The 22,171-nt window shown below is 42.1% G+C and overlaps 3 protein-coding genes across 3 annotated transcripts in view; 2 read left to right on the top strand and 1 right to left on the bottom strand.

The window, feature by feature from the left end:
• Positions 1-8,791, top strand: part of LOC109473090 (peroxisomal acyl-coenzyme A oxidase 1-like) — a 10,049-nt gene extending 1,258 nt beyond the window's left edge. The window contains exons 3-14 of the mRNA XM_019773000.1: positions 727-890; positions 1,413-1,520; positions 2,031-2,150; positions 2,743-2,858; positions 3,984-4,153; positions 4,687-4,849; positions 5,473-5,663; positions 6,083-6,241; positions 6,537-6,642; positions 7,164-7,310; positions 7,938-8,144; positions 8,651-8,791. Of these exons, the coding sequence (XP_019628559.1) occupies positions 727-890; positions 1,413-1,520; positions 2,031-2,150; positions 2,743-2,858; positions 3,984-4,153; positions 4,687-4,849; positions 5,473-5,663; positions 6,083-6,241; positions 6,537-6,642; positions 7,164-7,310; positions 7,938-8,144; positions 8,651-8,713 (1,714 nt within the window). The 3' untranslated portion in view covers positions 8,714-8,791. The remainder of the gene's footprint in view (positions 1-726; positions 891-1,412; positions 1,521-2,030; positions 2,151-2,742; positions 2,859-3,983; positions 4,154-4,686; positions 4,850-5,472; positions 5,664-6,082; positions 6,242-6,536; positions 6,643-7,163; positions 7,311-7,937; positions 8,145-8,650) is intronic.
• Positions 8,792-9,640: 849 nt separating this feature from the next.
• Positions 9,641-18,088, top strand: LOC109473089 (peroxisomal acyl-coenzyme A oxidase 1-like). The gene is made up of 14 exons (XM_019772999.1): positions 9,641-9,766; positions 10,232-10,391; positions 10,826-10,986; positions 11,466-11,573; positions 12,371-12,490; positions 12,985-13,100; positions 13,554-13,723; positions 14,425-14,587; positions 14,963-15,153; positions 15,601-15,759; positions 16,107-16,212; positions 16,547-16,693; positions 17,017-17,223; positions 17,704-18,088. Exons 1-14 carry the CDS (start codon positions 9,646-9,648, stop codon positions 17,764-17,766), a joined length of 1,992 nt encoding a protein of 663 aa, XP_019628558.1. The 5' UTR covers positions 9,641-9,645; the 3' UTR covers positions 17,767-18,088.
• A 323-nt stretch (positions 18,089-18,411) lies between these two features.
• On the bottom strand, positions 18,412-21,750 carry LOC109473067 (60S ribosomal protein L19-like). The gene is made up of 6 exons (XM_019772974.1): positions 21,657-21,750; positions 20,702-20,808; positions 20,075-20,197; positions 19,457-19,577; positions 19,077-19,187; positions 18,412-18,604 (listed from the first exon to the last, which is right to left on the bottom strand). Exons 1-6 carry the CDS (start codon positions 21,659-21,661, stop codon positions 18,478-18,480), a joined length of 594 nt encoding a protein of 197 aa, XP_019628533.1. The 5' UTR covers positions 21,662-21,750; the 3' UTR covers positions 18,412-18,477.
• Positions 21,751-22,171: the final 421 nt, after the last annotated feature.

Raw genomic sequence — 22,171 nt, 5'->3', positions numbered from 1 at the left:
GTGTAGCAGAGCAAAATATGAATGGTACCCAGGCTGGGTCTATGTGGTTTTTACCACTTTGTCTTGTGCAGGTTACCTGCAGAAAGTATTTCAAGTGTAAGAATTAGGAGAGTAGAAACAGAAAGACACTCCTACACCAAACCCGGACACCAGTTCACAACACCAATGCTCTAACAATTCAGCTAAAAGGTCTAGACCCATCGGCCGGGTCAGTTGGTAGTGTCTATAAACCCCCCACTGTTACACGAGCCCTAAGTATCCATTTTCTTCCCTCTCATAGCAACGGTGCCTTCAAGATCATGGCAGGACCGTTTGGTAGATGCATACATTGTACTGCAAAATTTTGATACTGGGGATATAAAGTGATTTACAGAATACAGTTAATTGGCTATCATCTCAATCCAACATACTTGTCCTTGGTGCTGATTGGCTATCATCTCAATCCAACATACTTGTCCTTGGTGCTGATTGGCTATCATCTCAATCCAACATACTTGTCCTTGGTGCTGATTGGCTCAATAATTATCTCAATCCAACATACTTGTCCTTGGTGCTGATTGGCTATCATCTCAATCCAACATACTTGTCCTTGGTGCTGATTGGCTATTATCTCAATCCAACATACTTGTCCTTGGTGCTGATTGGCTATCATCTCAATCCAACATACTTGTCCTTGGTGCTAATTGGCTATCATCTCAATCCAACATACTTTCTTCCCTCCCATAGCAACGGTGCGTTTAAGGCCATGGCTGGACCGTTTGGCCTGCACACCAGCATGTTCCTCCCCACGCTACGGGGACAGGCAACGGACGAACAGAAGGACAAGTGGCTCAAGATGGCGGAGAACTATGCCATCATCGGGACGTACGCACAGACAGAGATGGGCCACGGTGAGACAATTATGTAACCCAACACCAGTTACCATGGTGACAGACATCTGGTCCTGGTCTTTGGCATGACATGGAAGAAGAAGAAGAGGAAGAAGCTGAGCTATTGACTTTATTATGTTTACTGAAGGAAAACATACTGTTTTTGCTCAGTTTCTTCTTCCATTCCAAACAAATGAGGTCAATGGCCAGGACCAGACGTCTGTCACCATGGTAACTGGTGTTGGGTTACATCATGTTGCAATTTTATAGCAGGAGGGATTTAGACTCCTGTCACCACATATGTGAATGTTTGAGTAAGAATTAACAGAGCAGACCATATGCGGAGGTAAACATTATGCATTTGCTTTGCAAATGTTACCTTTTTAGTTTTACTAAATATCACAAAAGATAATCATAACGTCTACCAGTGTTCGATAGCCAGGGTCCATCTTTCTGTTGTATGACAGAATTTTGCTGCTCATGACGGACAAAAATTTTCCTATCATGTTGAAATATTATTATTTTATTCCTCCATATTATCAGGAACTTTTCTCCGAGGCCTGGAAACGACGGCGACCTATGACCCCCATACCCAGGAGTTTGACCTCCACACCCCGACCCCTACAGGGACAAAATGGTGGCCCGGCTGCTGTAAGTTTTTGGCAAAGCCTCGGGGATGGAGCCTTTTATTTATAGTTTGGTTTATTGCAAGTGAACAACTGGCAGTCAACAGGCTGAATTGTGTGTTCTTACTCACACTCACTGTCCGGTATATCGTCTGTTGTTCCCCATCTTCCGAGGGTTAGACGTGCTTGCACTGCAATACTGAGACTTGTCTCTGTCCTGTGGGTTGATCTTGTATACATACATAGGAAAATAAAACTACAAGTTGCACAATGATAGTATCTAAATTTACACAATGTAACTATGACCAACACATTCAGTTGTTGACTTATTAGTCAATATCTATGATTCTATGGTAATAAAAACTTGGGCAATAAAATCATTAACAATATTACAGTCATAGACGTAGAAATACATCTTATCTAAAGAAATTGCAGGCTGGCTAGAACACTGTGTCCACAGCATCCACTGCAAGATATATCCCAACCATGTGAAAACTTCTAAAATTCTGAAAGTTTTTGTCTTTGATTTTTCCAGTGGGGAAGACGTCCAACTACTGTGTCCTGATGGCCCAGCTGTACATCCACGGCAAGTCTTATGGACCTCATCCCTTCATGGTGCAAATTCGCAGTCTAGAGGACCACAAGCCTCTTCCTGGTAGGTTAATGAAGATAATAGGTTAGTGAGTATGAGTTAATAGGTTAGTGAGTATGAGCAGTTAATAGGTTAGTGAGTATGAGTGTCTTACAGCCCCCACCCCCTCATGGTACAGATTTGCAGTATGAACAACACAAGCCTTTATCTGGTAGGTTAATGAAGTTAATAGGTTAGTGAGTGTGAGTTAATAGGTTAGTGGATATTGCATACTGAAATTGCATGGAATGTCATTTTATTACAATTGTATGAATCCCATTGCAGAAGGAAGGAATCCTATATGAAAACTTTCATGAAGTACTGTAATTCACTTTATGTTCACTGTAGCAAAATTTCACGGTCTGAGAAAAATGGGGATGTTCACTGTACTATACATTCACGGTGGTGGCAGGTGCAGGAAAAAGAAGGTTCAGGAATTACCTGTTGACTGTAATGATAAGTTCACGGTACAGAAGTGACAGTGAAAACAGTGAACATAAAAGTACAGTGAACAAATCAGGAATTACAGTATGTTTTTTTCCTTAAGTTAAAGCCATAAAAATGTTAATTCCACAGTAACTGTAACGATCATCTTAAATCCGTTGTTGAACACTAGGGGTGACGGTAGGTGACATCGGCCCCAAATTTGGGTATGCAGGAAATGACAACGGCTTTCTACGCTTCGACCATGTCAGAATTCCAAGAGACAACATGCTTATGAAGTACTCAAGGGTAAGTTTTCTGTTCCAATACTACAACTTACAGTAACTGTAACAGAGTAAAGAGACTCTTTTTACACAACCAAGTGTTTTATTCACAGCCGACATTTCGGTGACCGTCTGTCACCTTCCTCAGGGCAATTCTGACTAGTTCACATTGCACTGCAGCACAGGTGTCGCTGCTGTAGATGCATTCCCAAACGTACAATATTTACATATCTACACAAATGCGTGATTACAGGGAAATGTATCTACAATGCGATGCAGTTGCTGGGAACCAGTCAGAATTGCCCTGAGGAAGGTGACAGACAGTCACCAAAACGTTGGCTGAATAAAACACTTGTTTGTGTCTCTTTATTCAGGAACTTACCAACCTGATAAACTATTCACGGAGAGGAGTAACTGTAACAATGATGAATGGTACATACTGGAAGATACTCTCCAAGCAGATTTTAAGATTTAGACTTTCTCTGGCTACAAGACCATGTTGACACCTGTACCCAGAAATCCAGATTACTATGGGCCTGGCCGATTCTAGCTAGAAGGCTGGATACTGTATGTTTCAGGGGGCTAGTTGTTAGCGAGACAACTAGAATCGGCCAGGCTGGCGTTTATCTGGATTCAGGGTATGACACCCGTTTACCCTCCAAGCAGAGGTTGATGGGGGAAAATACGTACCTTTTTATATATGGTCACTACACCCACCTTGAGTGGCGTATTGGACCCTCTCTGGCCAATGACTACTGCCTGGACTGTCTTTTTGCCACCCTAGGATCTGCTTGGAGATTAACCTGTTGACTTGTGGCGTCTGTGTGGTGTAGTGGCGTCTGTGTGGTGTAGTGGATAGAGTGTCCGACTGTCAAGCAAGAAGACCCAGGTTCAATCCCCATGGTTGGACCCACACATTCACCCAGACGTTATGCCCTTGGGAAAGGCACTTAACACGCCTTTCCCCCCTCAGTTTAATAGAGGGTTCCTGGGCCCTACTAGGGTTTGGGTTGGCGTTAGGAAGAGCATCCAGCCGTAAAAATCTTGCTTAAAAAAAAAGACTTGTACCTGGTGCAAGCACGTCTAACCCCCGGTTGGGGAAAAATGACGTTAAATTCGGTTTAAAACAAAAAAACTTGTGTCCCTCCAGGTTGAGCCAGACGGCACCTATGTAAAACCTCCCAGCTCCAAACTGGCGTACGGGACCATGGTGCAGGTCAGGTCCTTCATCGTCAGCGAAGCCGCAGAGTCCCTCGCCAAGGCTGTTACCATAGCAACTCGCTACAGCTGTGTGCGGAGACAGTCGGAGATGAAACCAGGGTAAGTAGAACACTGTCATCTGTATCTGTATCTGTATAACCACCCTTCAGCGTAACACACCAGCTTCACAGGCGCGGCAGCAGCTGGCTACATTAGACTGAACGACTTTTAATACCTAGCCCTTGGACATCTAACTCTAGACATTGTTTAAGGCTATCTAATGGCAATGCCCCTACTGTACTTGGTGACAGTGAGTTATCGTTACCTTTGCAGAAGGATTTTTTAACGTATCGTTTTTGCTCTGTTTCTTCTCCCTTTTCTTCTTCTTCTCCAAACAAATAAGGTCAATGACCTGAACCACATGTCTGTCACCATGGTAACTTGCTAGTGTTGGGTTACACTATGTTGCAATTTTATAGCAGGAGGGATTTAGACTCCCGTCACCATATATATATGAATGTGTTTGAGTAAGAATTGACAGAGCAGACCATACATGTATGCGGAGGTAAACATTATGCATTTGCTTTGCAATTGTTACCTTTCTAGTTCAAATTTTACTAGTTGATTTACTTATTAATTTTACACGTTTCCAGCCACCCTGAGCCCCAGGTGTTGGACTATGTAACCCAGCAGTACAAGTTGTTCCCGTACCTGGCTGCTGCCTACGCCTTCATGTTCGCTGCCCGCGCTATGGTGTCTGTTTACTTCAGGTCCATGGAGCGGATCACCCGTGGCGACATCACCGTTCTACCAGAGGTATAAATACCATCCACCTTCGTCGTGGAACAGTGATTTTTGTTAGAATGTAAAATAACTTATCTATGCACGATCAAGAAAAATGTTGTTACAGTTACTGTATCAGTTTTCAATGCCACCAAAAAGTCCTGGCGACATGTAGTGTAGTTTTTATTGTCAGAGACACATGTTTTCTGCAAAATTTTGAAGTGAGCACTGCACTACCAGGGTTTAGAAGCATTGTTGTTTGCGAGGCACGTTTGGGCAAAACTGTGGCCACATAATTTACAGAGGCCAACACTTGACGATGCCCGATGGCAATGTTTTCTTCATTTTGCAGTGCAAATCTTTGGTGGTTTAGAACAGAAAGGGAATGCGACGATTGTTTTTTTAAAACATTCAGTTTTTGGGGGGCTTGAACCTAAACATTTTTACCTGACCAGAACTAGTTCCAGCAAACCGGTACACGGCACTATTTGTGGCTGACTGTTTCTTCTCGTCAGCTTTGTAGTGAGTTGAATCAACCCTATCCCATACCAAACTGTTATCTGTGGGCTGAGGCAAGACGTGTTTGTTAGCTTTGCAACTATTACCTTTCTATTCACGTTTTGACGTTTGTGCCTCGTTGTTTTTCTTCCCTCCAGCTCCATGCTCTGTCCTCCGGCCTGAAGTCTCTGTCCTCCTGGGTGATGAATGCTGGGATTGAGGAGTGTCGCATGGCGTGCGGCGGGCACGGTTACTCGCACGCCAGCGGGATCCCCAGTATCTACGCGGAACACACCCCCGCCGCTACGTACGAGGGAGAGAACACCGTACTCATGCTGCAGACTGCAAGGTCAGTCAAGGTCATGGGGTTGTCCTTACTGGTACAGGGCTCAAAAATGAAATTCATTTTTTGGAATAGGTCCACTGGCCTAAGAAGATCCTCACACTGAATAAGGAAGGCCCAAACCCTCGTGGTCCACCAAATGAAATTTTTTGACCTCCACCACTTGAACCTACTTAATGTCAACCCACAATATAGAGGCAAGTGGCGGGCTGCCATCAAGCCTCAGTATTGCAGTGCAAGCACGTCTAACCCTCGGAAGACGGGGAACAACAGACGATAAACCGGATAGTGAGTGTGAGTGAGGTGCACCCAACTTAAAAAAATTGAAAATTGAAGTAGAATGTCAGCAAAAACTAGTTAAACCAAAACTAAACTAAAAAAAAACAACCTCCTAATACAGATGCCATGCTATTCTCCCCCTGCAGGTACCTGATGAAGAGTTATAGCCAGTCTGTGCAGGGAGAGAAGCTGGCTGGTTCTGTGGCGTACCTGGCAGGGGTACAGCCGGTCCCTGTGGCTGGGAGAACCAGGGATGTCCTGGACCTTCAGGTACTGATCGAGGCCTACCAGCACAGGGCAGCCAGGTACGAATTGTGAATTCGTAACATGTAACACTTAGACTGTCAAGTAATGTAAAACATCACTTCTGTTAGTGTTTTCCCTATACTGCTAGCTCAGAACCAGTATACTGCATTCAGAATTTAGGATACAAAATGTATGTCCATCTTTGTTTTCTTGCAGTTTTTGATGATGATGATCCTTGTTTTTCTAGATAATTCTGCTACTATTTGTGAAACTTGGCTGACTTTCAGGCTGAGTGACGTTAATTTTCCACGTTAGCATTGTCTATGAATGCTGACTGGTATGAATTCTTTTCAGGCTGGTTCACGAGGCCGCCTTGCAGCTCAGAAAGGAACAGCAGGCAGGGAAGGACCAACCTGATGCCTGGAACGCCACATCTGTGGACCTGGTCAAGGCAGCCACGGTAAGAGAGCTTTAGCTTGTCTGTTAGAGTTAAATACTGCATTTTTCCTTTCACGCATTAACTTGACTGAACCACTATTTAGGGGGAATGGAAGTTTATTCACATACAAATGACTGACGGTGACAGTGACCCGAAATAGAACATGCATTCTGTTCCAATGACCATGGGTGACCCCGAATGGAACATACATACTGGTGATACCAAATGGAACATGCGTTCTGTTCCAGTTACTGCCAAAGTTTTTCATGTTACTAGAATTCGAATACACAGCGGTTATTGGAATCAACCATGATTTCTGACACCATACATTAACCCTATATTATCTAAATGTTCCCCAGGCCCACAGCCAGTACTTTGTGGTGAAGAACTTCCGGCTTGCTGACCCCAAATGGAACATGCGTTCTGTTCCAATCCGTTTTCATGTTGCACAGTCAGGTCCTGGAGTTGTTTCACTTATTGGTCAGTTTCTATAACAATCTCATAAATGACTAGTTAACCCTATATTATGTAATGCTCCCCAGGCCCACAGCCAGTACTTTGTGGTGAAGAACTTTGCTGCCCGGCTTGCTGACCCCGCGGTGGACAGCTCTGTGCGTGCTGTCCTCACCAGCCTGTGTCAGCTGCACGCTCTACATGGGGTGGTGAACAACTCTGGCGACTTTCTGGAGGTAACTAAAAACTTTGTTCTTCAAAGTCTAAGTCTTCTGGTCATTATGTTTACCTTCGTAGAAGGAAAATGTATTACTTTTGCTCTGTTTCTTCCTCTTCTTCTTCTCCAAACAAATAAAGTTAATTATGACCTACATGTAGACTAGACATCTATAATGCTTGTTTATTATTGGTAGGCTCCAGATTCTAGCTTTAATTCAAAATCCCCAAAACTAAAGAGATGTCTCACATAGCTTAAAATGCTTTGGGCTGTTTCAAATGCTTCAAGTATGAAATAATGGTGAAAATAATGCGCTAGAAATGTCAGTAAATGTCAATCAGAAGTCGGGGAACAACAGGCGATAAACCGGATAGTGAGTGAGTATCAGACAGATTTCATTATTTAGACAATTGTTTTGTTCTGCTGCTCTGAAATTGGATGCCTGGAAGTGCATGTCTAAATACCCTTACCAAAGTGGTGCTCAGTGCCGCATAGGTACAGCATTGATGCTGCACTAGCCTGGCATTTTCAGCAGCCATTAATGCCACCTCAGTCCAGATCCCTAGGCAATTGGGCACTAGTGCTGCACGAATGTGTTGATCATTTATCATCATTTATCATTTCGGGCTCCTCAATGTCTTCACAGGATGGCTACATGACCGGCACAGACATCCGCCAGGCCAGACGCCACATCAACGCCCTCATGGCCAAACTCCGTCCTGACGCCGTGGCTCTTGTCGACGCGTTCGACTACCCGGACGGGATCCTGAACTCCATACTGGGGCGCTACGATGGGAACGTCTACGAACACCTGCTGGAGTGGGCCAAGGCTTCTCCTCTCAACAAAACTGATGTAAGGCCACATACTGACTAAAACCTGGTTACCAAAGCTATTTTAGCTGCCAGAGGCTTAGCAGCTAAAGTAGGTTACAGACTACTATACATGTACAAAGATTTCAAATCTTTTGGGCAATGAAACAGCACCATGACAAGTAAATGTGTGGCGTAACGGCAGAGTGCTCAACTCAGAACCAAGAGGTCCCGGGTTTGAGTCCTGACATGACACAGATCTTGGGAAAGGCACTTAACACGACTTTCCTCACTTAACTCAAGAGAAAATGAGTATTGTCTGTCCTGTATTTGTTTCTATGTGCGGGACACAACATCAGCAACAGCTGCCTGTGCCCCACGTGTATTGTATTGTTACAATTTCAATAAATCAAATCAAGTCAAATCAAATATAGGGACAATTATTTGGCGAATTATATTTCTTCTCTCAACAGCATACCTTCATACACATTCATACACATATATTATTATATCTTGTGACTTACATTTTGCAATACCTGTTTATCTCAGGTGCACCAGTCCTACCACAAGTACCTGAAGCCCTTCCTGCAAGCCAACAGGGCCAAGCTGTGACGACGTCAATCGAACCACTGCATTGATAGATGGAAAAACTGTAACAACTCTGAAGAGAAGGGACTTTCTTCAACTGTTGGGGCCAAAATATGAGCATTTTGGATTTGATTCAGATCCTGATATGTTTTTTTTTTTTTGCAAATAAAAAAAAAAGAAGCAGGCGGATCCAAGAACCAACAAATTAAATTGGTGTGGCCTAAAGGTTCATATATGGAGTTCATGACATTTTCCCTATCCCTGACTCAAATGTTGTGGGAAAAATAAGACATTGGTCAGTGTCAAAGCAATATGCTATTAAGTCATGAGGTGATGTATAGAATATTTAATTGTATAATAATTAAATGTACGTGCAGTTGCCATACCTTGTACGTTAGTACTTCAATGGACACTCTGAAATTCTATGCAGTATTTCTAACAAGGAATGTGTATAAATAAATATATATATATATAATATTTTAAAATTTGAATATACTACGTGAAAGTAAAATGTAATGTAAAACTTACTGAATAGCTAAATATAATTAAAATATTTCTAATCAATTGGGCTTACTGTCGGTCTTTCAATGACTCTTCCAATCCTAATTGAAGGAGAATTGTTTTCACACAGACTGCTTGCAATTCTCCCGCCTTCTGCTTGGGTGCGCAACTTGGTCCGACCGGTTTTTCCACCCTGAACCAGACCGGGCTGTTTTTTCCGCCATGTAGACCGGACCGGCTTTTCCACCAACCCCTCGATTCACCGCCCCGCCCCCTTTCGCTCGCGAGACTTTCCTAGTGGGGTCATTGTCCTAGCGGCCGCGACCTTTGACCAGATCATTCTCTAAACATGAGAGAAGTAGAGTAGACCTTCATATAACGTTGTCCAAACATGACTGAGGTCGTTGTCCTAGCGACTATGAGTCTGACCCTTCGAACATGAGTAGAACGTAAAAATGGCGACCAGGATGAACCCAGATTTGAAGAAAGAAAGAGAAAGCGCCAGTTTCGACCCGGAGAAGATCACAAACTTCCTGTATGGAGGCCCGGAGAAGCTCAGAAGGAAGAGGGAGTTAGGTGAGATTATAGTTTTGAAAGATATTCATTTGCTAGTCATCAACAGCTAATAAGAGACAAAGCTTTGTTGTAGATTTGTGAACTTTTTTGTTATCTGTAACCGTGTAACGTTACTTTGAGAGGCCTAACCGTTACAGTTAGGCTTTCTTCACATTCTCAATATTTTAGTGCGTTTTCTTCAGCAACAGGCTGATAAACATTAATAAATTGTTTTTGCTACAATTCCTCTTGTTCTCCAAACCAAAAAGCTCAATGACCTGACGTCTGTTACCATGGTAACTGGTGTTGAGTTACATCATGTTGTAATTTTATAGCAGGAGGGATTTAGACTCCTGTCAACATATAACGTTATATGAATGTGTTTGAGTAATTTGCAGAGCAGACCATATGCGAAGGTAAACATTATGTATTTGTTTTGCAAATGTTACCTTGAATCTTAGTAGTTCAAGCTACCTTGTTTCCCAGAGTCCCTTGCCCTGAATGACCCTGACTTCCAACATGAAGACTTGAACTTCATGTCACGAGAACAGCAGTATGAGACCCAGCTGAAGAAGGGGATCGCGATGATCACAAAGATGAAGGAACTCAACATCACCGATTTTTGGGACCAGTACTACTACACCACGTGCGTCTTTCGTTATATGATATGGCAGTTTGTTTTGTATTTTGCTGGGCTGGATAGTGAGTGTGTGAGTGAGTGGCTACTCTCTCTTTGCAGCCAAAGGCTGAATTTTGAGGAGCTCACAATTTATTGGGGCCTATGGTTTACGTTTGAACCACTCATACTGGGAAGGTCCCCTACTCTTTTCGATAAGCATGGTGGGGCTTCTTTAACGTACGTGGGGTGTGAGGGACGTCCCTAACCGAAGCTAGGTACTCATTTTCACCTGAGTGAAGTGAGAAAAGTAGTGTAAAGTGCCTTTCCTAAGGGCACAAGATCAGTGACATAGCAGGATTCGAGTCCTTTTGGTTGGGGAGGGAAAAGGCGGTAAAGGGAGTCAGGGATAGGCAGCCGTCTTTCCATAGAGGATTACAACCATCTGATGTCTTGTTTTTCAGTGCGGTTCTTGTGTCTGATGGCTACCCCATGAGTGTCCATGAGAGGATGTTTCTCCCCACCCTGCGTGGACAGGCTACGGAACAACAGAAGGAAAAGTGGCTGAAGATGGCAGAGAACTACGCCATCGTTGGCACGTACGCGCAGACGGAGATAGGACATGGTAAGACTACCCTGGGTGCCATCCTCTGTAGTTTCCACCCGCTCCCTAATGTCGCTAGGCACCACGATATTAGGGAGCGGGCAGAAACTACGGAGGATGGCACCCAGACTATGGTAAGACTGTGATCCTCCAAGGAAGAAAGGAGGAAGATTGGAGGATAATGTATTATGGACAGGCACAAAACTAGCTGGAATGTTAAGAACAGAAAACAGAGAAAAGTGAAGGAAACTGCTCATAATGCATTGTTGTCAGATCTTCTGTGCAGGGTGCCCCAACAGTCAAATAATTAGACTAAAGGCTCATAAAATTATATAAGATGGGAAGACCTAATATAGAAGAAGAAGACCTTGTACATAATATAAAAGATAATGATTGATCTCTTCTAGAAGTAATCTTTTGAGAAGTATAGATGTTAGGAAAACTTTTTATCCATCACTTTATTCTCTACAATCTTACTTGCATCTGCTTTTTTTTTTCAGGAACCTTTGTTAGAGGCCTGGAAACAACAGCGACCTTTGACCCAAAGACCCAGGAATTCATCCTCAACACTCCGACTCTCTCAGCATCCAAGTGGTGGCCGGGGGGAAGTGAGTTTTTATGTTTACCGAAGGAAAACATATTGTTTTTGCTCCATTTCTTCTTCCTCTTCTTCTGTTCCAAACACTAACCTTTGACCTGGCCAATGGCCTCTTTTGTTGACGTCTGTCACCATAGTAACTGGTGTTGGGTTACATAATGTTGCAATTTCATAGTAGGCATTTAGGCTCCTGTCACCATTATACATGTACATGTACATGTATATGAATGTGTTTGAGTAAGAATTAACAGAGCAGACCATGTCCAAAGGTAAACATTATGCATTTGCTTTGCAAATGTTACTTTTCTAGTATTATATAGTCTTTCCACATACAAGATTGGGTGGCATTGATGACCATGGTCATGGGTTTGATTCCTGTGACCGTCATTTTTTGCAAGACAATGTGTCCTTCACCAGGGAAAGGCACTTTTCACAACTTTCATCCAGCCTGCAAAAGGCTACACGACTACACTTTACCTTTTTATACGCGATATTTGTCATGAGAGGTATCAAAGTAAGATTTTAAAGGTCACTATATAAAGCAAGGAAAGGAGTATCTGTAGTTCGCGTTAGCCTAACAAGGCTGACACTCTGGCTATTAGTTCACGTAACTTTAAAGTCTTTTTTACATGTTTGTGTAACTTAAAGTCTTTGTGAGTAGGAAACAATTGACAGTCCAACCATATACTTTTCCCCTTTGTATCAGTCCTGTAGCTTTGGCTACTATCTATACTATCTAAGATGTTGCATACAAAATCCTAAGTTGTACATTTGAAGAATTGAACATTTGGCAATGTGTCCACACAGTGGGGAAGACGTCCAACTATGTCGTCCTGATGGCCCAGTTGTACATCCGCGGCAAGTCGTACGGCGTTCATCCCTTCATGCTGCAGATTCGCAGTCTGGAGGACCACAAGCCTATGCCTGGTAGGTTTTTGTTGCGAACCTTCCATATGACCATTAACAGCACAGGGCTCAAAATGCTGGGTGCATGCGCACCAAAGTTGGAGCTGTGAACCCAATTTTTTTTCTGTAGGTACACTGCACTGATGCACCAAAATATTTATGTTTACCAAAGGAAAACATATTGTTTTTGCTCAATTTCTTCTTCTTCCCCTCCAAACACTGACCTGGTCAATGTCCTGAGCCAAACCATCTGTCACCATGGTAACTGGTGTTGGGTTACAAACTGTTGCAATTTTCTAGTAGGAGGGATTTAGACTCCTGTGTGAATATGTGTGAATGTGTTTGAGTAAGAATTAACAGAGCAGACTATATGTGAAGGTATTTAACATTATGAATTTGCTTTGCAACTGTTGCCTTTCTAGTTGTATGTATTTTTGTACATACTAAATATATACATGTAAGTTGTATACAAGGAAGACACTGACTATAGTTGCTTGTTATTCTGCTGTTTTCAGGAGTGACTGTTGGTGACATCGGCCCCAAGTTTGGTTATGACTTCATGGACAACGGCTTCCTGGCACTCAACAATGTCAGGATCCCGAGAGAGAACATGCTCAAGAAGTATTCAAGGGTTAGTTTCTCAGTAAAATGTTGAACTTTATTCCAACACACAGGTTAAACAGAGGTCAAATTTTCAACGACCACTGTGGCCTTCATCAGGATAATTAATGACCAATCACTTCAAAATGTAATTTTGCGAGAGTTACTGGTACAGTCATATATTAAGCAACTGTGCTTCTATACCTTACTCAATAAATATATGTGAATAAAAAAAATTGAGCTTTGCCTTTTGCCTTTGTCTTGAGCAACCACCCCCAGTCACCAACAATTTTTTCCCTGACTGTACATGATTTTAGCTTGGTTAACAGACCTATTACAGCTCTAGAGCCCTACATTCTCTCCGCAAAGTACCAAACCTATTATAGCTCCCGAGTCCTACATCCTCTCCCCAAATAGAGAATGTAGGACTCGGGAGCTATAATAGGTTTGGTAACCAGGCTATATGATTTTGCCTGTGTTTCAGGTTGAGCCGGATGGCACGTACGTGAAGCCGCCCAGTACCAAGCTGACCTACGGTACCATGGTGCTGGTGAGAGCTGGCATCGTCATGAGCTCCAGCAGGGTCCTGGCCAGGGCTGTTACCATAGCAACTCGCTACAGCTGTGTGCGCCGTCAGTCCGAGATGAAACCAGGGTGGGCTTCTGTCACGGTTCTTTGAAGTCAATGACAGAAATGTACATCAAATTACTAGGAACATAACATTTGCAAAACAAATGCATATGTTTACCTTCACATATGGTTTGCTCTGTTAATTCTTACTCAAACACATTCATATATATGGTGACAGGAGTCTAAATCCCTCCTGCTACAAAATTGCAACATGTTGTAACCCAACACTAGTTACCATGGTGAGAGACAGTCTGGTTCAGTCAGGTCAGAGGTCCCTGGAGAAGAAGAAGAACATAGAAAAACAGTATAATTATGTTTTCCTTCAGATAAAATAATGGAGCGGGTGGGCAAAAAACAACAACAAAAAACAGCCTAGGCATCCTATTATGGCCCAAAATGGTACGCTAGGAGCCATGAAGTCAACACACCAGGCTGGTTCAAAATTTAAACAATGAATTTTGAACTTTTAATGATACCATTGCATTGAAAGATGGAATAACTGTAACAACTAGGAAGAAAAGGACTGTTTTCAACTGTTCAGGGCAAAATATGAGTATTTTGCAGCAGTTGATTCTGAATTTTTATTTTTATTTGCAAATCAGAAAAAAATGAAGCGGGCGAATCCGTTAACCAAGAAATTAAATTGGTGTGGCCTAAACATAATTATATATGCATTTCCTTTGCAAATTTTACCTTCTAACTTCAATGTTATTTCACGTTTCCAGCCACCCAGAGCCCCAGGTGTTGGACTATGTAACCCAGCAGTACAAGTTGTTCCCAAACCTGGCTGCTGCCTATGCCTTCTGGCTGACTGGACAAACCATGATGTCGGTTTACAACAAGTCCTCCAGCCAGATCGAAAAGGGAGACATCAGTGTCCTACCTGAGGTAATTAAAAAAAACGTGGTACTACATTATAGGCCTAAAAAATAATATTTGCAAAGCAAATGCATAATGTTACCTTAGCATATGGTCTGCTGGTTAATTCTTACTCAAACATATATGGTCAGACAGGAGTATAAATCCCTCCTGCTATAAAATTGCAACATGATGTACATGTAACCCAACATCATGGTGACAGGCATCTAGTTCAGGTCATTGACCTTATTGGTTTGGAGAAGAAGAAGAGGAAACAGAGCAAAAACAATATGTTTTCCATAATTATTCAACTGTTTAAGTTGTTTATATATTGCATACAGCATTGTCTGCTTCATCCCTGGGTATCCTTATCATTGATTTTATACCCTAAATCCTATTTTCCAGCTTCATGCCCTTTCTGCTGGTCTGAAGGCTCTGTCGTCAGCGAGGGCAGATGTTGGAATGGAGGAGTGTCGTCTGGCGTGTGGGGGACATGGGTACTCTCACGCCAGTGGGCTGCCCCGTCTGTACACCAACAGTACTCCCGCCGCAACTGCCGAAGGGGAACATGTCGTCCTGATGCTTCAAACTGCAAGGTCTGTCATTACCTTCGTCAAGAAGGTTTAATAATAATGTTTTCAGGGATGTTCGTGTGTGTGTCTGTCTGTGTGTGTGTCTGTCTGTCTGTAAACACGTTAACTTGAGAAGGCTTACATGGAATGACTTGATATTTGGTAGGTTGGTAGGTCTTGATGAGACCTCAAAATGGTTAGATTTTGGGCCCCCTAGTGGCTTCCTATGGTACTGCAGCTAAACTTTCGGTTTGGATATCTCATGACCTAAACATGCTAGGGTCATGAAATTTAGATGATATGTAGCTCTTGTTCTGGGTAAGAAGTGACGTTTTGGTGACTGTCTGTCACCTTCCTCAGGGCAATTCTGACTGGTTCACATTGCACTGCAGCACAGGTGTCGCTGCTATAGATGCATTCCCAAGTGCACAATATTTACGTATCTACAGATGCCATCCCTTTCTCCCCCAGGTACCTGATGAAGAGTTATACCCAGTCTGTGCAGGGAGAGAAGCTGGCTGGTTCGGTGGCGTACCTGTCAGGGGTACAGCCGGTCCCTGTGGCTGGGAGAACCAGGAACATGCTGGACCTGGGAGTTCTGTGTGATGCCTACGAGCACAGGGCAGCTAGGTAAGAAAACATCATTTTCTTGAAGATAATACAAAGTTGCTGTGTTGTCTGTCTCCTTCTTGGATGCAATATACATTTTGTATCTCTCTAGATGAAGCAGTGAAGTGCCAAAAAGTTTGAAGACATTGTGTGGAATAACAGCAGAGCATTTGGCTTGGAACCAAGAGGTCCCGGGTTCGAACCCTGCCATGTCACCAATCTTGTGCCCGTGGGAAAGGCACTTAACACGACTTTCCTGGATGGAGGTCTGGTGAATCCCATTTCGTATTAGCCACAAAAGGCAGCAGAATCTTCAGCTAGTTGAAGGTGGCTGCCTCAAATACATCTTGTTTGTCATCTCTTTCCAGACTGGTGCGTGAGGCTGCTGAACAACTGAGGAGTGAAATGCAGGCTGGGAAAGACCAAGCAGACGCATGGAATGCAACATCAGTTGATCTGCTCAAGGCTGCCACGGTTAGAACGCTTTTTCAAGTATCAGCTAGCCGCCTTACAATCCTACATTTTCAACTGTACAACTCCAGTCCTTGTCAAGAAATGAGCAATCCACTGCTTCCATGACGTCACGCAGATAATACACGACTCTGTGAGCAGTGGACAATAGGTTGCATAAAGCCTGTGGTGCCCCCCGTCTCTATTGAGGGATGGTTGTAATGCCCTGCGAAAAAAATTTGGTTGAGTCCAATTTCTTGTGTTAGATTTTGCAATTCAAACTTTCATAATGACCAACACTGATGAACTTTCAAGATACGATCAAACCAAAGTTTGTTTCTTCCGTGTTGCCATCCAGGCCCACAGCCAGTACTTTGTGGTGAGGAACTTTGCAGAGAGGCTGACAGACACCACACTGGACAGCTCCGTCTTTGCTGTCCTGACCAGGCTGTGTCAGCTGTACGCTCTACATGGACTGGTCACTAACAGTGGAGACTTTCTGGAGGTACAAGAAACATAAAATATTTAGACAAAAGCTTAATGTTTAACTTCGCAAATGGTCTGTTCAGTTAATTCTTATTCAAACATATTCATATGTATATATATGGTCAGACAGGAGTGTAAATCCCTCCTGCTATGTAACCCAACACTTGTCACCATGGTGACAGACATCTGGTTCAGGTCATTGACTTTATCTGTTTGGAGAAGAAGAAACTGATCAAAAACAATATCTTTTCCTTCTGCGAACTTCAAGGTATACCGGTAAACATAATTCATCATCCAAACTATATGGGAACTTGAAATTAATGCCCACCCACTTTTTATCAGGATGATTACTTGACCGGTGCAGACATCCGCCAGGCCAGACGCCACATCAACACCCTCATGGCCAAACTCCGTCCTGACGCCGTGGCTCTGGTCGACGCTTTCGACTACCCGGACGGGATCCTGAACTCCATACTGGGGCGCTACGATGGGAACGTCTACGAACACCTGCTGGAGTGGGCCAAGGCCTCGCCTCTCAACATAACTGATGTGAGGACATGTACTGTTTTTTATTTGTTTACTTCAAATTCACCACAAAACAAGCCTCATGAGAGCCGCTCAAATGTTTTTCGTTACTGTACTAGACATTGAGGACAGATGTTTGATGGCCTTTGATTTAAAAAGTTAAAGGTTATACCCTTTTGGGAAACAATCACGTGGTAGCTCATTCCATAGTGATGCATTTCTAGGAAAGAAGCTTTCAGCGTGGAACTTCCTTCTACTAGTAAGAGGTGGTACTACCATAGCCTGGTTACCAAACCTGTTCGTGGTTTTAGCTACTACTAGGTCTCCCCATTTGCAGAGTTACGAAGATAACCAGGCTATTCATGTACAAAGATTTCAAATTTTTTTGGCAATGAAACAGCACCACTAGAAGTAAATAAAGGGACAATTATTTGACAAATTATATTTCTTCTCTCAACAGCATTCCTTCATACATATTGTGACAAACTTTTCGTGTATCCTTAGGTGCACCAGTCCTACCAGAAGTACCTGAAGCCCTTCCTACAAGCCAACAGGGCCAAGCTGTGAAGATGTCAGCTGATAGGATTTCTACATGCTGCTTCTGCTGTATCAGTAGATATGGATGGATGGCTTGTTTTACTGCTCCGGTATTGCGGTCATATTTGCATAATGGTCTTATGAGACCACTTGAGGAAATGCCTACCAACTAAAATTGGTCATGACATTTTCGCTATGCCTGAATCAAATGTTCAGGGAAAAATAAGACAATCATTGATCAGTTTCAAAGCAATGTTATAAAGTCATGAGGAGATGTATAGAACACTTAATTTAGTTGTGGACCAGTAGTTACCCATACTTCATATCTAATGAGTACTTCATAGACACTCTTAAAATTCTAATTTTATATGCAGTATTTTTAACAAAGAATGTGTATAATTTATTTTAAAATTTAAATACATGTATACTGCATATTAAGGTGAAGTACATGTAAAATGTAATACAAAACTTATTGAATAGTTAAATGTAATCAAAATATTTTTAGTCAATCAGGTTTACTGTGTGTCTTTCAAGGTGTCTTCCGATCCTTATTGAAGGAATATTGTTTTCTAAGATTTCAGTACTAGAAAAAACATGTGCATGAACCATAATCATACACAGCTCTATTACATATAACACAAGTAAATCACACAACAACACACAGAGACAGACACATTTCAGATGGAGATATTTATTAATCCTTATAACATCAGGACTAAGAATGGATAGAATCTGTCGTGTCTACGCCTTCTTGGTGGCCTCCTCTCCGGTGTAAGCCTTGAGGATCTCGGCACGCTTGGCGGCCAGACGCTCCTCACGCCTGGCGCGTTTGTCCTTGTTCTTGGACCTACGGGCCTCGGCCTGGTCGCTATGGAAAGAGAGAGGGAATTGTTTATTCATTGTAAAAAAAAAACGCAGCAGCACCAGTGCTGAATTGCGGTTTCTGCACACAAACAGTTCCTTCAAATATTATCAGGACTAAAGTATTATACATTACAAATGAGAAATAAGAACAAGTCTAAATCCTGGAAAACCATGGAAAAATCATGAAACAGAACAAACGGCTCAGATGTAACTGTGACGACAAAAATGAAAAAAGCAATTTCCAATGTTTTTATAGGAAAATTTGACCAATAAGACAGAATTCTTTTTAGGTTCAATGTCATACAAAATGGCCCATAAATTCTGAGGGGAGAGGTGCTCTCTAATCAGTTGATGAAAAAACCAGCAAACTTTCCTGAAATACTAAGAGAAAACCCAAATTTTGAACATTTTGCTCCATTGCTTGGGGAGAGCCCTGGGTTGAATGCGTTAAGGTTAGAGACAAGTTTGAAACTTACGCCAACAGCTTGGAGCGCTGCTTCTCTGCCTTCCTCTTGTGGATGTATTCCATCATCAGTCGCTTGTTCTTAAACACGTTACCCTTCGCCTTCATGTACAGCTGGTGGTACCTACAGATTTTAAAAAAAACAATCGTTGGTTTGAGATACCTGCCAATACAGTTTCAGCAACCTCCAAAAAAAGCTACTGTACATTTTGACAGTCAACAAAATCTTCTGACAGTACACAAATGCACAAAATGGGGTATTGTTTCATCACTCAATCTCTCATGGTAGCTGGAAGCCATAGTCTGACAGTCCACAAAAGTTCTGACAGTCTACAAATGCTTACTTTGTTTCATAGAAATTGAAATTATGACAGATACAGGAGCGAAACTTACAGATGCTTGTCGATCTTCTTGGACTCACGGTATTTCCGCAGCATTCTGCGCAGAACACGCATCCGGCGCATCCAGATCACCTTCTCTGGCATACGGGCGTTCGCTGTACCCTTCCTCTTACCTGGGGGGTGGACAGGTGGGTTAGACAATTACTATCAAGACTTCTTCTTCTTCTCCAACAAGACTAAAACAGCAATACCAAGGCCCTAGCTAAAAGAATGAGATAATGTACCAAATGATACCTTTTCTTGGTGAAAAAAAGATAAAATTTACCAGAAATCCTGCTTTTACTGCTGATACAGACTCTGTACGTCTTACTACTAAGTCCTTGTCTGGTTTCTGTGCTTTTCATATTCCCACAGTAAATTTAATTTCATTGGTTAAGCATAAAACAGCCTGGGTGCCGTCCTATTTGTATACTGGGGCTCCCATTCTTGCTTCCTAAGAAATTTTTTTAGGTAGTGAGTATGGGAGCCCTGGCTATGTATAAAAGCCATCAGTCGTCTTTTGCATAAGCTTATACTTACAGGATTATACAAATTGTCATAGGAAGACAAGTACACATCTTATGCAGTATCTCTTTAGTATGTACAATAAATCACCCCCGTCCAAACTCACCATAGCCCATGTGTCTGCCCTTGCGGCGAGCGATGTGTGCCTTACGGACACGTGCCCTGGAGTGGACGGCCACCGGCTTACGGATGATCAGGCCATCCTTCACCAACTTCCTGATGTTTTGCCCTGCAAAAGGGGAAACAAACCTTTGTTAGTACTACGTTCTGATGTTGGATTCAAGAAAGGAGACCAGTCTAAACAGGCTTTTCACTAGCGCCGTGTTGGATTACAGTTTATGTCTGTTATTACAGTGTTAAACATGCCAACACACTGCTACTTAATCAATTCATCCAACAACTATAACTTGACTATTGGGCAAGTACATCATCATTTCCACAGTACTAACTTTTTACTCGCCCAAGAGAAATGGTCATATTTCTATGCATTTCACTCACAGCTAGGAAAAATTTTTATTTTTCAGTGAAATGGGCTAGAAAGTTTAGAATGTTGCATACTTTATTTACCATAATAATAATGAGGTGGTTTGGGACTTGCAACAGATTTTCTGACAAAAGGGCATACTTTTGACTGCCTAACAGTGCTTTTACTTTCCCTGGGCAAAAGGACTTATCCAACACCAAAACACTAACAGCAAATCTCATAGTAGCAAGTCAATATAGTCAAACTTACTAGAGTTGGCGTTAGCGATTTCGTTTGTCTCGTTGGGATCCAACCAGACTTTGTTCTTGCCACACTTCAGAACGCTGGCTGACAGCCGCTTCTGCAAGCGAAGAGTACTGAAACAAGAAAAAACACAACAGGATTTAGATTTAAGTCACACAAACAGGCATAATTTTTTTACATAGAAGAACTTTATAACACTCAACGACTTTTGTACGGTCTTCTGTATCTGTATAGCCGGTATAACCTTCATTCAGCATAACACACCAGCTCCGCAGGCACGCGGCACGGCGGCAGCTAGCTATATTAAACCGATCGACTTGTTACACCTAACCATTGAACATCTAACTCTCGTGCCCCTACTGTACTTGGTGACAGCGAGTTCCACTCTGCGATAGTGTAACTACTTGTAGACATACAGAGAGAGACGTGTGTACAACAAAATTGACCTACGTACAAGACAATACAGGAATCAACTTATATTATCCGTTTTAAGGTCTAAACATTCTTTGATATATAATTTTTCCTAGTAGTATTTTTGCTACCACGTTGCATATAAAAACCTTAGCATCGGTAAGAAAACTGGATGATTTTACGATGCTTTAACTACAACATACCTCGACATGGCTATCAAATCGACAAACACAAATCTCTGAACGATTTCGGTGGCGTAAAATCTCTGTAATATCTACAAATTGCGTCGCGTTGCGTCTTATAAATTTGTGTGTGTTGTTGCGCAAAGAAAAGCAATGATCAAAATGGCGGACGTCGGCCATCTTGGATACGAGCGAGGAAAAGTGTGCACACGCATCCACTCAAATATTTCGTCCTAGCTTTAAAGAGTGGACATAATGACAACTTCTTAACATTCTGTATAGCTTTATCTATCTTTTAGTGTGTAAAAATGATAACAAATGTCCTGAAATTTGACAAAATCGCAAGAAAATCCCGGTTCTACACTAACCTCATGGCTGCCTCGTTTTTGCCAGCCCGGAAAGAGGGTGAGGTGGTTTACATCTGACTAATAGTTCACATCCGCGACACAAAGTAGTGCCAAGATTTGAATCAATAATTTCAAACAATAGGAAAAACATCAAGCGACTTTATCAACCACCAAATAATGATGATGCAAAGAATTAACACTAGATATGTACCTTAAGTTTTAAAATGATTTCTAGAAGTTGATATTTGTGATAAAATTTATGCGTATGTATACTACTCCATTTCACAGTTAAACCATTATTTTAGGAGCCCAAATAGATTTTCTCAGCGATTGTAAAAAGGAAGAAAAAGTAACAGGCAAAAATTTTAAACTTCTTTTATATATTTATGTATAAAATTCAAAAATTTTGTGGAGATTTTCCAAAAAATGGGATACGTATAGAATAGTCCATAAATATCCAAGGGTTGTAATCTTGTCACCATAAATATTAATTAATAATAGACACCAGATAATCTTCGAGATAATTATGTTTTTTT

Source organism: Branchiostoma belcheri, unplaced genomic scaffold, assembly GCF_001625305.1.
Source record: "Branchiostoma belcheri isolate BF01 breed outbred unplaced genomic scaffold, Haploidv18h27 scaffold29, whole genome shotgun sequence".
NCBI lineage: Eukaryota > Metazoa > Chordata > Leptocardii > Amphioxiformes > Branchiostomatidae > Branchiostoma > Branchiostoma belcheri.
This window is presented reverse-complemented; position numbering and strand designations above follow the sequence as displayed.

Coding starts and splice junctions, on each gene's coding strand:
- LOC109473089 (XM_019772999.1), top strand. CDS start 9,646: ATGGCGACCAGGATGAACCCAGATTTGAAGAAAGAAAGAGAAAGCGCC. Junction 10,392..10,825: donor GACCAGTACTACTACACCAC/GTGCGTCTTTCG, acceptor CTTGTTTTTCAG/TGCGGTTCTTGTGTCTGATG. Junction 16,694..17,016: donor ACAGTGGAGACTTTCTGGAG/GTACAAGAAACA, acceptor ACTTTTTATCAG/GATGATTACTTGACCGGTGC.
- LOC109473067 (XM_019772974.1), bottom strand. Junction 19,188..19,456: donor AAGAAGATCGACAAGCATCT/GTAAGTTTCGCT, acceptor TAAAATCTGTAG/GTACCACCAGCTGTACATGA. Junction 18,605..19,076: donor CAGCGCTCCAAGCTGTTGGC/GTAAGTTTCAAA, acceptor CTCTTTCCATAG/CGACCAGGCCGAGGCCCGTA.